General features: G+C 47.4%; 2 protein-coding genes across 3 annotated transcripts; one reads left to right on the forward strand and one right to left on the reverse strand.

Moving 5' to 3' along the window:
- The first annotated feature begins 303 nt into the window (after positions 1 to 303).
- On the forward strand, positions 304 to 8209 carry vash1 (vasohibin 1). 2 transcript variants are annotated; one of them, XM_047049692.1, is made up of 7 exons: positions 304 to 1339; positions 2073 to 2161; positions 2832 to 2888; positions 3725 to 3799; positions 4319 to 4700; positions 6014 to 6123; positions 6610 to 8209. In XM_047049692.1, the coding sequence occupies exons 1-7, from the start codon at positions 1112 to 1114 to the stop codon at positions 6680 to 6682; spliced, it is 1014 nt and encodes a 337-aa protein (XP_046905648.1). In that variant the 5' UTR covers positions 304 to 1111; the 3' UTR covers positions 6683 to 8209. The 2 variants fall into 2 exon arrangements, with proteins under 2 accessions (XP_046905648.1, XP_046905658.1); XM_047049702.1 differs by lacking the exons at positions 6014 to 6123; positions 6610 to 8209 and adding an exon at positions 5336 to 5823.
- A 1883-nt stretch (positions 8210 to 10092) lies between these two features.
- angel1 (angel homolog 1 (Drosophila)) lies at positions 10093 to 14756 on the reverse strand. The gene is made up of 10 exons (XM_047048237.1): positions 14538 to 14756; positions 13162 to 14037; positions 12622 to 12833; positions 12443 to 12512; positions 11888 to 12330; positions 11482 to 11614; positions 11259 to 11366; positions 11086 to 11125; positions 10841 to 11004; positions 10093 to 10408 (listed from the first exon to the last, which is right to left on the reverse strand). The coding sequence occupies exons 1-10, from the start codon at positions 14599 to 14601 to the stop codon at positions 10242 to 10244; spliced, it is 2277 nt and encodes a 758-aa protein (XP_046904193.1). The 5' UTR covers positions 14602 to 14756; the 3' UTR covers positions 10093 to 10241.
- Positions 14757 to 14934: the final 178 nt, after the last annotated feature.

Raw genomic sequence — 14934 nt, forward strand, 5'->3', positions numbered from 1 at the left:
AATTGCTGTAATACATTTTTGCATGTCAGCGTTTTGTTTTGGCATCAAAGGTCATATACACAGAATGTAGCCATTTCCATGTTAACACCTGGAGCACTTTAAAAAAATATATTTTGATATCTATGAAATTGGTTCTGTAGATGTTACGTTAACGGATAAGTCTTGCACACGTTTTGTCAAGTGATTTTAACAAACATGTTCTCCGTGTAATTTGTGATCATGTGAAGACCATCCAGACAGATTTCTAAACTGATACTGTAATCCGCTCGATCCGAGCATGCGCAGCTTTCAAGGATCGGGGAGTGTCTGAGCGCCGTTGTGGGCATGAGATCAGCTCGCGCTCAGCGGAGCTTTGGGCGTTATAACCGGACAATGACTCGGACTGACACAATGAATATTTTTTCAAGAAAATGACCGCTATGTGATTAGACTACAAAATTCGAGGAACGTCGGGGAAATGTGTTCGCGTACAACCTACCTGGTGTTCTGGATGTAGAGCGAATGACCTCTGGGAAAACGTTTTTGTAGTGATTTCTAGGCTATATGGTACACTGTCTATTAAATGCTATAGTCTTTTGAGGGATTTGATGTTCTCGTGTGCAAGGACAATCGATTTACCGGAGTAGCGGTACTGCTTAATCATTGCTGAAGTTGAATTCGGCGAATTGTCATGCACGGAGCTTTAGCTAATAATACCTGGGTTTAAATATTGCCTAGTGGTCTACAACTGATTTTTCTCAACAAGACCCAATTAGAGGTTTTAATGGTGCAGAATCTGTATAGGTTCTCTATATTGCGTAAAAGCTCTTGAAACTTTCAGATTCCCTTCTGCTTTTTAGTTTTAGGACAAAGTTACCACATTTCTGTTTGGCAGAATTACTATAGCTTACTTTCATAAAATTGCGTTTGCCTATTATTTTTCTCTGTGGGATATTTTCATTTTGGACACAGAGAGACAAAACCTAGGTTCCCCGCATCCATTGTGTCATGAGTTTTACATCTGCTGTTGGAGTCACATCTGAGAACAAGCAGATTAGCAGTTACAGAACCGATCATCTCTGAACCTCGCTGCACCAGTATCCAAGACAGGACTTTGGTCACTTGTTGGGAAATGATCAGGAGCGCAGTGGGCTTCGAAGGGGTGGAGGAGAGAGATGAAGAGCAGGAGGAGGAGGGTGAAGAGGATTTGCGCGATGGAGGGGTGCCGTTTTTTGTCAACAGAGGAGGCCTGCCTGTGGAGGAAGATACTTGGGAGCGGATGTGGCGGCACGTGGCCCGGATTCATCCTAATGGAGAAGATATAGGAAAAGGAATCAGGGGGTGCAATGACCTGCCCAAGGTAGGAGCACATTACTGACCTGTTGTGTTCAGTCAGAGCTACATCTTCATACACTTGCCGAATTGTAGTGAAATAACTGTCATGTTGTTCGATCCCTTCATTTCCTCTGCAACATATAGAACCATCCTGTGGGAAGCAGTAGATTGTCCCGTTAATTTAAATCAGATACACAGGGCCCTGAATGTCAGGCGAAGACTGCTGACAATGCAGGATTATTTGAATTGACTCTGTAATAACCCTCAAGATACCCCTAAACCGCTCAGCCGTTAACACCTAACGGCAGTTGTGGAGGTGTTATTTCTCACATGGTTGCAGGAACTACAGTAAACCTGATTAATGTTGTGTGTCTAGCTAGGACAACCAAGAGACCCGCGTTTTATTCCAGCAATGATTTGTTTTTGTTGTGAGACGTTGCGCTCTTGACTGTATTTTTTCAGATTTTTTCTACAAATCAGATCATCACAGTGTTGTTGGCATGTTGTTGCTGGTCACTGCAGGAGGCAAACAGCAACAACATGCCAGTAGATTTACCGCTACTGTCCAAACATGCTGCCTCTGTCCTCAGGCGGAACGCCCTTGTACGTTCAATTAATACCCGCCTTGTGAGGAATAGTCTGTGGACAGTTTAACTTAGAAAAGGAAGCTGAGGGGTTTAACAAGAGGCCGTTCACCAGCTGATGTCAATATACTGATTGTGCAGTGCTGCTGTCTAAGTGTGTTTTCTGCCCCATAGATTCCCATACCGAGTGTGCCTACATACCAACCAACCACCAGTATCCCACAGCGCCTGGAAGGCATACAAAAATACATCAGGGACTTGCAGTATCCTTTTGCCTGGAATGGTTCAACCAGATGTTAACTTTCTCCAAGATCAGGACATAGCTGATGACTAGTCAAAGGGCCTGGGAATGTTTGATCAAGTGTACCATATGGAGCCTGATTATATGGAGTCTGGTTTTAGGATGGAAAGTTTTGTTAAAATTAAAAGATGTCCAGAGATGTTTAAGTGCATACTTTTTTTTTTTTGAGGGGTGGAATATGTGGGATAGAATCAAGCATGGGTCAGTGTAAATAATTATTTGTCAGCCATGCTCTCCATAATGTACTACATTAAGCAACATGCATAATGCATAATCAGCATTCAAGCTGATTTAATTTATGGACATAGGGCACAAAGAGTAGCTATGCTACATAACATTTTAATGGCCACTAAGATGCCCTTCTCATGAAGCCTGCCATCTTGGCTGGCCTTTTTAACACAGTTTCATGTGGGTGAGTAGTCTGTTCAGGCCATGCTATTTAAACCATTTCATCATGACTCAGTGCAACATGATGATCAATTATTCATGGCAAAGAATATGAATAGAAAAAAAAAGCACTCACAGTGGTCCTCAAGTCTCCAAAGTATACTGGTATGTGTGTTGTGAAAGAACCGTAGCTAGTTCCCCTTTCTCTCTGGTATTTGGTGTTTGTCCTTAACAGAACCCCACAGGTACAATCACACTGGAACACAGTTTTATGAAATAAAAAAGAGCCGTCCTCTCACTGCGTAAGCTGCCGTTTTTAAACTTCCTTCTGAGATTTCAAACCTTTTTTTTTCAGGTCACTCTTTGACGCTTGTGGGGTAGACTATCTTGTGTAAAGCAGCGCTGTAAATGTCAACAGAGCAGATGACTAGCGCGGAGGGTGAGAGGGGCCGGGCTCCTCCAGGGGTCAGGCTCCTCCAGGGGTCAGGCTCCTCCAGGGGTCAGGCTCCTCCAGGGCCTGGGCTCCTCCAGGGGCTGGGCTCCTCCAGGGGTCAGGCTCCTCCAGGGGTCAGCCTCCTCCAGGGGTCAGCCTCCTCCAGGGGTCAGGCTCCTCCAGGGCCAGGCTCCTCCAGGGCCAGGCTCCTCCAGGGGTCAGGCTCCTCCAGGGGTCAGGCTCCTCCAGGGGTCAGGCTCCTCCAGGGGTCAGGCTCCTCCAGGGCCAGGCTCCTATCAGCTGCCGCAGACAGGCAGCTGATAGTCTGGCCTCTCCTGCTGATTGTACAGGCGAGGGGAAACAGGATATTTGTCTTGCACCCCAGAGCTTTGGCTAAGGAACAGATATCACAGATCTGTTTAGCCTGCACATGCTTGTGATGCTTTCCTCTCGTTCAGCTGCACTCGGCTGAATTCTCATGTGTCAGCTGCGTTTGGGAGGTCTTGCATGTCGTCGACAGTGCTGCAGAAAGGAAATTATTTCCACGTTGTGTGACCAGAGGGGAAGGGGTCGATACTGGCACAGCGACTTGTCAGAGAGCCAATAGTGACTTCTGATGAGATTGGCTTTGCAACACTGGTCATCACGCCTCTTCATGACTCACAGAACCTGTGTTCCTCTGTCCCCATCTCATGCTATTTACAGGTTGATGGACATCGCTAAGGAGATGACCCGCGAGTCTCTGCCAATCAAGTGTCTGGAGGCTGTGATCCTGGGAATGTATCCTTGTCATGTGACATTCTGTATGTTTCAGCTCATTCTACCGGTCAGTGTAGTGTTTGGAAATTCCACCAGTGAGTGTATTTTGAGTTTTGTAAAATGCTAATAGCGCAGGTGTTTCCGTGTTTGTATCCTTGTCTTTGACCAGTCTGGTTCTGGCAGCTGGTAGTAACGGGGGGAAGAGAGGAGGAACTGTTTCTGTGTTTTTTGGCAAAGGTCCTCGACTTGCCTTTCCAAATAGCTTTCAAGGAAACTACTTTGTTCCGTCTAGAAAACCCAAATAGCCTGGAGGGAAGCCCTGAGCTGTGTGTGAAAACACTGCTAAAGATCGGCCCACAACATGAGTTTACCAGCTTAACCAGACCGCCAAGGATTATTGATTAAACAGTGTTTTCCTGACATCAGTAGACTTTGTGTTTACAAATATCAGATCAGTAGATATCAGAACAGGCACCATATACACACCATATGTGTGTGTAAGTCTAGTATGATAAGAGCTGTTTCCTTGACCCAGCCCAGTTACCTCACCAACAGCATGCCAGGCGTGGAGCGTTTTCCCCTCAGCTTCAAGACTCACTTCTCAGGGAACCACTTCTACCACATCGTGCTGGGCGTCCACTGTGGGGGGCGCTTTGGTGCCCTGGGGATCAGTCGCAGGGACGACCTCATGTTCAAGCCCCTGGAGTTCCGCTCGCTGGCGGACCTGGTGCAGGAGTTCCAGGGGGCCTACCGGGGCCTTTGGCACAGCCTGCGCAAGGTGAAGCTGGGCCAGTACGTGTCCCACGACCCCCACAGCGTGGAGCAGATCGAGTGGAAGCACTCCATTCTGGATGTGGACAAGCTGTCTGTTGAGGAGCTGAGGAGGGAACTGGAGAGACACACCAGGGACATGAGGCTGAAGGTACCGGGGGCTGAATCAGGGGGGCTGAATCAGGGGGGCTGACTCAGGGGGGCTGAATCAGGGGGGCTGAATCAGGGGGGCTGAATCAGGGGGGCTGACTCAGGGGGGCTGAATCAGGGGGGCTGAATCAGGGGGGCTGACTCAGGGGGGCTGAATCAGGGGGGCTGACTCAGGGGGGCTGAATCAGGGGGGCTGAATCAGGGGGGCTGAATCAGGGGGGCTGACTCAGGGGGGCTGACTCAGGGGGGCAGAATCAGGGGGGCTGAATCAGGGGGGCTGAATCAGGGGGGCTGACTCAGGGGGGCTGACTCAGGGGGGCTGAATCAGGGGGGCTGACTCAGGGGGGCTGAATCAGGGGGGCTGAATCAGGGGGGGGCCTGATCCATTGGCAGGGAAATTATGTATTCTAACCTTGTAATTTTTGAGAAATCTGTTTTCCAGTGATTAGATTTGAGTCTTCCGCCCACACCAGTTTACCAGAGAAAGTCCAGTATAAACGAGTATAATGGAGATGCATCCAAGCATCATTACATTAGAGATCCTGGAGGTAGTCACTAGGGGAAAGGTAGCCTGGGCAGGAGGAGGTGTCCTCTGCCCCTCTCAGCTTCTGACCCCTCCCTCCAACCTCCCTGCAGGGGTCGAGACACGGCCTTGACCTGCTGTTTGAGCCATCGCTCTCCAGCGATCTGTGTCAGTCAGGCGCTCCCCCGAAGAACAAGAAGAGCTGTGATGATGCATATCCTGCCGAGTGATGATGCGTATCCTGCCGAGTGATGATGCGTATCCTGCCGCCTGATGATGCGTATCCTGCCATGTGATGATGCGTATCTTAATGCTGATGCCTCAGCGCTGCTTCATAGTGCGTCACACGTGGCTGGTTCCATCGATCAATGGCTGAGGTTTTATGGAGAGAGCTTGTGCACCATGACTGGACACACAATCACATTACAGATGAGGAGGGTTCCACCATCAGCTTAACACTGCATCCTTCAGCACATTTGCGTCCTACCATAATGGAACTCCCTTTAGTGCCCCTATAAGTAATTAAAGGCTGATGTCTGTCTGTGTGTGTGTCTGCATGTGTGTGTGTCTGGGTGTGTGTGTCTGCATGTGTGTGTGTGTGTCTGAATGTTTGTGTGTGTCTGAATGTGTGTGTGTATCTGAATGTGTGTGTGTGTGTCTGAATGTGTGTGTGTATCTGAATGTGTGTGTGTGTCTGAATGTGTGTGTGTGTCTGAATGTGTGTGTGTGACTACTGTCCCCCACCATGTTCTATCCAGGAGGTGTGAGAAAGCTGTTGTTGTGTGTTGCAGATTGGGAAGGCTGCTCCCCCCTCTCCCACCAAAGACAGGAAGAAGGACACGGGTTCCCCCCTGCGGGGCCCCGGAAGCCCCATGCGCAGGAACAGCCGCGTCGAGAGACGGTAACACACACTCCAGTCACACACACTGCACTCACACACACTGCATTCACACACACTGCACTCACATATCTACAGATACGAGGGTACGGGGGGGTGCTCATAATCAACCGAGTAACATTTACCGCCAACACGAATGTTTACCGGCTAATACTATCGGTTAAACAGTATTGCAAATTTTAAAATCAAAACCCTTATGGGGTTTCTTTTCTAAATGTGTATCCCTAAGAGATACGGTAACACTGCAGTCACCGACAGATATCTAGAGGTAACAGAACCAGCTGAGAGCTTGTTTCCTCTACACTGGGAATTGTATTAGGTCAATGTTCAAGTCTGTTTATGGATATTTTAGAAATAGTGTAGACTGTGAAAAAAATCTGATTTGTTAGTGTTAGCGCAACAGTGGTGCTGTCTCGTGGTTTAGGACTGGAGGGAGTCACACATGGGTCACATGAGACGTCATAACTGGTTTTGTTTTGTTTCCTCTAGTCCATCCGGAGAGAAGAAGGTTCTAGATCCGAAGCCGTCTTCAGACATGAATGGATATCAAATTAGAGTATGAGCAGGACAATTTCTGAAGTCTGCCAAGCGCTTGTTACGGACAAACGCCTTTGGACCTGTCCCATTTGAATGACCATACAGTCATGGCAATGTTTGCTGGCTAAAAGCTGAAGGCCTACTGTAGCAGAGTAGTTTGGGCAGACACAATTCCAAAACATTCAATTGTGCTGTGGATTTTTGTTACCACAAACTTGATGGGTGGTGATGGCAGCATTTTTAAATTCCAAAAGGTCAAACAGGTATTTCAGTCATATTTCAAAATGAATATGCAGGGTTTTGTCAATATGCAATGTGAAATCTGGCTCATGTCTCAAACTAGGTTAGGATACCACAGCCTAAATGTGCAATTAGACATATCATAGATTATATCATAGATATATAGATTATATCATAGATTTCCATGTTTTCAATCAGTTCTTTTAGATGTTCCTGTGAGAATTGTGGGTAATCTGTGTGACCGTGTAGTATGTAGAGGTGTATATACATTTAATCTTTAGCTCTGCTGGACAGTTAATGCTTTTGTAGTGACTAGTAACTAACCACTGCCATTGTGCCTTTTACAAACGTTTTAATGACGAGATAACACAGTGACAACTTTTAAATGTTTCTTACCGTATTACATTTGAGCAAACTGCTATTTATCTCATTTTCCATATAACCATGACATGAGTTGTATGTACATTTACCACATACAAGGATGTTAGCATGTTCTGCTATTTACATGTATTTAATGATTGAATTTGGGATGAATCCATAATCATTGTACTTTCTACAGCATGAGTGATGTGAATGTCCAGAGAATTAAGACACTCGTCGGATATAGTTAAGTAGGAAAAGAAAAAAAGTGAAAAGCAGATGTTTACCTGGGCAGTGAAAAGCAGATGTTTACCTGGGCAGTGAAAAGCAGATGTTTACCTGGGCAGTGAAAAGCAGCTGTTTACCTGGGCAGTGAGAAGCAGATGTTTACCTTTAAAGACACTGAAGTTCATTTCACTGACCTCTTAGGCCTTACACCTTAGAAACCAAGGCAGGTAAATAGTTTCTTTTTGCCACTGTATTGACATACATTTGTATGCATCTTACTTGTATGCATCTTTCTATACATCTTACTTACCCACTTCTATTTTAAGGGGTACTTGGATATTTTCACTTGGTGCAAAGTGACAGTTTTACAACAATCATGTCAGAGTTTTGTATGTGTGCTGTAGTTTCATACCTTCCTTGGTATTGACTTATCAAGTCAACACTCGGGCGGAGGTTTAGTCAAGTTTAGACATTTTAAAAGTCCAATAACATTTCATTTGCTTGTAAAATTGACGTTGTCCACTTTCATTTAAGCAGTAAAACCACAGTTGTCTACTACCAAAAAGGTAGAATTTCATAACACTTTCAGACTTTAATAAAGCATTCCTTTACCTGTCTGCCTGTACAAGTTATTGTACAGATGTTACTGACTTCTGGGATAGTGCTGCTAACTGGGAGTTTATTTACAGGCAAAATAAAGAGGTTACAATCCATTTTCCATTTGAATTCTTTTAGCAGGTGCCACGACCAAATAATGCACAAAACATGTACTGTACAGAATGCGGTGGGGGCCAAACAGATGTGATCAATGAGTACAGTGTAATTAACTAGCGGTGTGAGAACAGACAGGGTTTGAACCAGGTCTTCCTGCCAACCTCGAGCTGGGATCTGGCACAGTCAGTACCCTGCTTCCCAGACTACCCCCAAAGCGCTTTAGGGAACATCAAACATGGTTCCTGTTCAGTTTGGACATGAACTCAGTCCCACAGTATAGATCTACAAAATGTTAGGGTTAACAAAACAGTTAACAAAGGCCCAGTTGCAGCTCATATGTTCATATACATTGATAAAACTCAAATTTGTGTGCTAGCATCATTGATGAAATGATTTCTTGCGGGAACAGTATTTGTGTAGTTGCCAGTGTGCATCTTGTGTAGATTCCCAGCTGGCTGTGTCTGTCCTGTGCTGATGCCCAAGGATGCTACACAGTCAAATTCATCTACTGGAACCTTCTCTGGACGGGATGGTCTACCTGACAGCTCTGCAGTCTGGAAGCGAGGCTTCACCAACAATTACTCTTCCCTTACGCTCACTAAACCTGGCAGGACTCTTCAGAACAGAGCCCTGCTTCTGCAGTGGCTGACAACTGGAACAGGAGGATTTCAATGGCTACAATTATTGGGTTGAAGGTAGTGCTGTTGTTTTGATATTGGATTTAGGTCAATGTGGAGGTATAAACAAACAAGCAGAATTCTCTGTTCCAAGAGTCCTGTGCTGAGATACAAGAAGCCTACTGACCCATTTCTGCTCCTTGTCTGAGTCTGGGCCACAGGGGAGTCTCTCAGCACGCTGTCCTGGGATCTCTGTAAAGCACCCAACGTAGATCCAGGTTACACATGTAACCACAACACTGAATACTAGGAAATAAAGTATTAACCTTTCATAGATGGCTAGAGGCTTATTCAATCTACATACATTTAGTAAGTTAATATTAAATACACTTTGGACACGCCGCTGCAATGAGTGTGACTTGTGATGATAGACATTGCTGCTCTACACTGCACATCGCTGCTCTACACTGCACATCGCTGCTCTACACTGCACATCGCTGCTCTACACTGCACACAGTGAGCCTTGACATCGCTGCTCTACACTGCACACAGTGAGCCTTGACATTGCTGCTCTACACTGCACACAGTGAGCCTTGACATCGCTGCTCTACACTGCACACAGTGAGCCTTGACATTGCTGCTCTACACTACACACAGTGAGCCTTGACATCGCTGCTCTACACTGCACACAGTGAGCCTTGACATCGCTGCTCTACACTGCACACAGTGAGCCTTCACTGAACCACGTCATGCATGAACGCTCCCCACTTCGGTATGAATTTTTCATTTCTGCCTCCCAGTCACACACATCTTCCCCCTGACAGATGGAGTGTCTTCGTGGAGCGCAATGGGAGGACGGCTCTGCCAACATTTAGGTCACAGTCTCACCAGTCAGCAGCAGACAGTGCTGCCAGTGTAGGGGTGAGGGGGTGAGGACTGTGTCAAAGTCTGTCTTCTCTACACCTGACCACATCACTACACACACACACACATTATATGGAAAATATTTATTCAATATTTGTACCATAACACTAGGCCAAGGCCTAAAAAAAGGATAAATAACTCTGACTTCAAAAAGTAAACATTGCACTAGAACAGAGTTGTACTCGTTTTCTTATAACCATAAAACTATGTGAACGTAAACAAACTACCTATCTACTTCCATCAAAGTAAAGAAGTAAAAATATTTTGATTTCAAATCAACAGCAGCATCAACTGTCAGGTAAAATCCGACTCTGCCCCTTATCTGTCACACGGAGCTGAGGTCCAGGTGGAACCTCAGGTGGAACCTCAGGTGGAACCTCCAGGTGGAACCTCAGGTGGAACCTCAGGTGGAACCTCAGGTGGAACCTCAGGTGGAACCTCAGGTGGATCCTCCAGGTGGAACCTCAGGTGGAACCTCCAGGTGGAACCTCAGGTGGAACCTCAGGTGGAACCTCCAGGTGGAACCTCCAGGTGGAACCTCGCCAGGAGACTCAGGTGGTCGGAGGGGAAGATCTGGTTGGGTAGACCGTTCATCGCCCACAGGTCCTCTTCAGACAGGAGCGAGAGTCTCCTGACCAGCTGCAGGCCTCCTGTTGGCAGATCCCCACCTGAGACAAACACAACCAACACCAGGCAGGTCACCAGAGGGAGACTTCTACAGCTTGGCTTTAGATAAGGCAAGTTATTTTAACCCCATTCTGTCAAAAAACCCATTTAGTGAAACTCAGTATTGATCAGGATATTACATTTTACATTTACATTTATTATCATTTAGCAGACGCTCTTATCCAGAGCGACTTACAGTAAGTACAGGGACATTCCCCCCCGAGGCAAGTAGGGTGAAGTGCCTTGCCCAAGGACACAACGTCATTTGCCACGACCGGGAATCGATCTGGCAACCTTCAGATTACTAGTCCGATTCCCTAACCGTTTAGCCATCTGACTTCCTTGTGTCTGTCTGTGATGTCCTGTACCTTGGAGGTGACCTCTGTGGTCAGGTCCTGTACCTTGGTGGTGACTTCTGTGGTCAGCTGCTGTACCTTGGTGGTGACCTCTGTGGTCAGGTCCTGCCGTGTAGAAGATGTAGTCGACTGTGGCGCCAACCTCAGAATGCAGGGTTGTCACCTCAGGGCGGTCAGAGCCAGGCAGGACGTGTCTGTAGACCGACCGCAGGGTCAAGCTGTGGTCGATGGTGTTTCTGAAACTGCGGGTAGATTTAACAAGGTGAGTTTATGTTTACCATCAAAAGCAACACATGTGGCCAGTTTGACACGGTTTATCTGACCTTGGGGACAACAACTGCTGCTGCTGCTTTGCTTCAGGATCTGGAGTGACAGAACACATGCAAATGTCATCTGACACACTACTTACCAATTAGAACATAGTTCATTCTTATAGACCTGAGACTCAAGACTGTGTTACCATGTGTGTTACCAAGTGTGTTACCAGGTGAGTTACCAGGTTTATTATCAGTCACCCCAGGGATCATGTCCAGGTTCCGTGGCCGTACAAACGCAGCCTCACAGAAGCGCAGCTGGAGCATGAAGGCGTGGCTGTATCGGCTCCCTGAAGGACAGACACCAGAGTCTACAGAAACATTGAGGAGGAGCTGAGCATAACAGAGAGACTCCCAGGTACTCTGCAGCCCCCTGGTGTGAGATGAACCTCCTCTGACACTGACCTGCTCCCTGGGTGGACCGCTCTGGGGCGTTGGCGTAGCGACAGTGGTCCGTGACGCCCAGAGAGCTGGGCCACAGCGGGGAGTACAGCCTGCGCTGGAGGGCTTTGTAGGACATGTCCTCCTGGCCAGACACCTGAACACACACACACACGGAATCATAATACACACCTGCACACACACACACGGAATCATAATACACACCTGCACACACACACACTATCATAATACACACCTGAACACACACACAGACAAACAGAATCATAGTACACAGCATGGCTTGATTTCACACAGGTTCATGATCTACAGTGGGAACAGAATGCATAGTGGACAGATCCCACAGGCCGACAGGTGAATGTTTTCCCCCCCGACTCTTTGACTGGGGTTAGTGCACGTCCAGTCTGCTCACCATCCAGATGGGCAGACCGTGGTAGTGCAGCGCCCCTCTGGTGATCAGCTGGTACAGGGGCATGTTGGGCACGCTGTTGAAGTCTCCGCTCAGGATCACATGACAGGGGTTCCCCGCGGCCTTGCAGCCCTCCACCACACGGTGGATCTCGGCCATGAGCAGGGCCAGCTGAGCCAGCTTCACGTTACCCCTGCTGGGGTTGAACAGAAGGTGGGTGTTGGCCACGCAGAGGGGGGGGCCCGTGGCGGTGACCTCTGACCCCTGGATGATGACCGGCTGGAGCAGCAACACAACAGCCACGTTGTCTCTGTCCATCAGGGGGCACTGCGGCCTGAGGAACTCCAGCAGACTCACGGACTGCTGGGAGAAGCGATCGCTACGGTAACAGACCGCGCAGCCGTCCGTGTTGGCACCTGTCCGTCGTTTGAACACACAGGTGTAGCCTGGAGGAACACACGAGGTGGCGGTGAGATGCAGTGCATGTGGCGCTGTATGTGGCAGCAGTGTTGGAGTTACGGGTCGACACAACTGGGATGTGCCGGTTCTGGAACCCACCCATGTCAGTCAGGGCTGGCTGCAGATGCTGCTCGTAGTGGTTCTCCTGCACCTCCTGTAAACACAGGATCTACACATGGAACACACACACACACAGCCATCCACAGAGTCAGTATTCATTCACTAAGATCCAGTCAAATCAGATAAAAGATCAAATGTTTCGACTGGCTCCTCCTTACATCCGGCTCCCACTTCTGGAGCTCCTGCAGCAGGTTGTGGAAGCGGTAGTCCCACTGCAGCGCCTCTAGGGGGCAGTGTGTGTACAGCTGCTGGTTGGTTTCCAGCAGGTCCTGAGCCAGGATGTTGTAGGACATGACGGTGAAGTCGAACACAGGCCTCGTGTCTGAGGCTGGAGGGGCCTCCTCCACCTGCTCCCACACCCTCCACATCACTGAGGGGGAGAAACAGTCACTCTGACACAGCTAAGAGGGGGATGTACGAGCCCTCTCACAAGGTGTGATGACAGCACAGCACAGCACAGCACAGCAGACACAGCAGGGGGTAAGGGTTCAGTATACTTTTAGAAAATGGCAAATCTGTCCATCCCCCCACAATTTTTATTAAGAAAATTCTATTTTTTATTATTTTAATGGCCTCATACTGTTATGAAAGAAAATAAAAAGCTGTCCCACCTACATTTGAAAACAAACCTACGCTCCCTGTGATCCAGTCTGGTGACACACAGGGCTGTACGTGTTACAAGGTGGGCAGATTCTCACCTTCGAAGGGCATGGTTTCCTGCACAGTGGGGTAGTAGCTCATGGCAGGGAACTCCCAGGCAGGGCAGTAGACCACCTCTCCCAGCCCCGGGCCGACAGGGAAGTGCCAACCGGCCTGGTGAGGCTGGCTAGGACTGTCCCCACACCGCAGGTCTGTCCCAGGACCGCAAGTCCCAGAATCCAGTGCGTCGGTGTCAATGTATTCATCCCAATGTTCTTCCATTGCGAGCATTTTGATCTGGGTGCTACCTTTCCCTTCTTGAACTTGAGCCTTGTTTGATGTCAGTAACAGGTCAACTTGCAGGTCCAAAAGGCTCGCCCCATTTTCCTCTGTCATGTTGTCGATAACGGACTGGTTTTGATCACCGTTTGGGAGTTCAGGGGCCTTGACCAATGATTCCTGCGTTTGTCCACTGGTATTACACTCCTCCATTGAGACAAGCGCCGTCTCCTCCGCGGTGTCCATCGTCAACGTTTCAGAGAAGACGTTCACGATCGTGTCTTCAATCTCGTGGCGTGGTGGCTCTTCTCCGACGCGCCCCTCCTGTAGTTCTCTAATCAAGTCTGCGTCTTCCTGCTTTGCAACTTGTACCTCACTCTTCTCCATCAACCTGTCCTCCATTTTTGGTTTAACGGGGTTTTCTTCTTCCTCCGATGCAGGCCTGACCTTTTCCGCCTTTATTCTGTTCTTCTCCTCTGGTTCTACCTCGTTCAGCATTTCCCCCGTCTCTTTCTTGGCCTTGACGGGTCCACTGATCCAGAGATCCAACAGGGAAGTCTGAGTCTTTGTAAACCTTTTGGTCGAAACACTACGTTCACCATCCCAAAGTCCTCCGCCATTAATTAATACGGGAGAGTAACTCTTTTTCACGGTCTCTGCATAATAGAAAAAGTTGTGGTTGACACACAATCTTAACTGTACTTTTAAAATCTTAACATTTTTCTGTGCTGAATTGGTGACGTTCCCATTCATTCGATCATTGCACATGATCCACACCAAAACATTAGCACGTGTTCGTCTGACGTCAGGCAGTTCGTTTGGACATATGCTAAAGGTTTGGTTAGCTAGGTAGCTTGCAAAGTTTGCTAAACGGAAATTCTATGAATAGCTTCCAAATAATTTACTCTGTTAAGACGCTTCAAGATGAAAACCAATGCCGAATCCTTATTGAAGTGGCGCTCAAGATAAAACGGGTGATTTATTAGCTTTGAAATCTGCAGAATATGCAAACGTCAATGTGGGAAAGCATGCTATCTGATCTTGCCTACCAGGGAGTGTTAAATGAAAATAGAAACTGATTTTAATAATACTCTACAAAATCACTTGTAGTAGCCTACTAGTTATTAGTAAATACTGACATTTGTTTGTAATTTACCTGAGACGCGGTTTATAAACCAAGTTAGTGGGTAGAGTCCGAAGAATATAATGGTCCCAATCATGTCTATTCCCAATGACGCATGCGCAAAAAAGTTTATTATAACTAGCTCCAGTGTCTACACAGACACGCACACCCAACCCGATCCATGATCGGTATGGTGAGAGCGGATGGAGAATTTGTGTACAAACAATACGCTGGTCTTTTGGTATGCATGACATAGAAATAATGACGTAAACACATTTTCAAAAATTGTGAAATGTATATTTTTGATTGCTGTCAACTTTTCTGCTGATTGCATGTTCAGGTTATTCTCTGTACCAAGAGCATAACGTCACATGCGTATTGACCAAACACAGGCTTTTACCATGGTGAGTGGTAAATATTTTATGTCACT

The sequence above is a fragment of the Hypomesus transpacificus genome, chromosome 3, assembly GCF_021917145.1.
Source record: "Hypomesus transpacificus isolate Combined female chromosome 3, fHypTra1, whole genome shotgun sequence".
Classification (NCBI taxonomy): Eukaryota; Metazoa; Chordata; class Actinopteri; order Osmeriformes; family Osmeridae; genus Hypomesus; species Hypomesus transpacificus.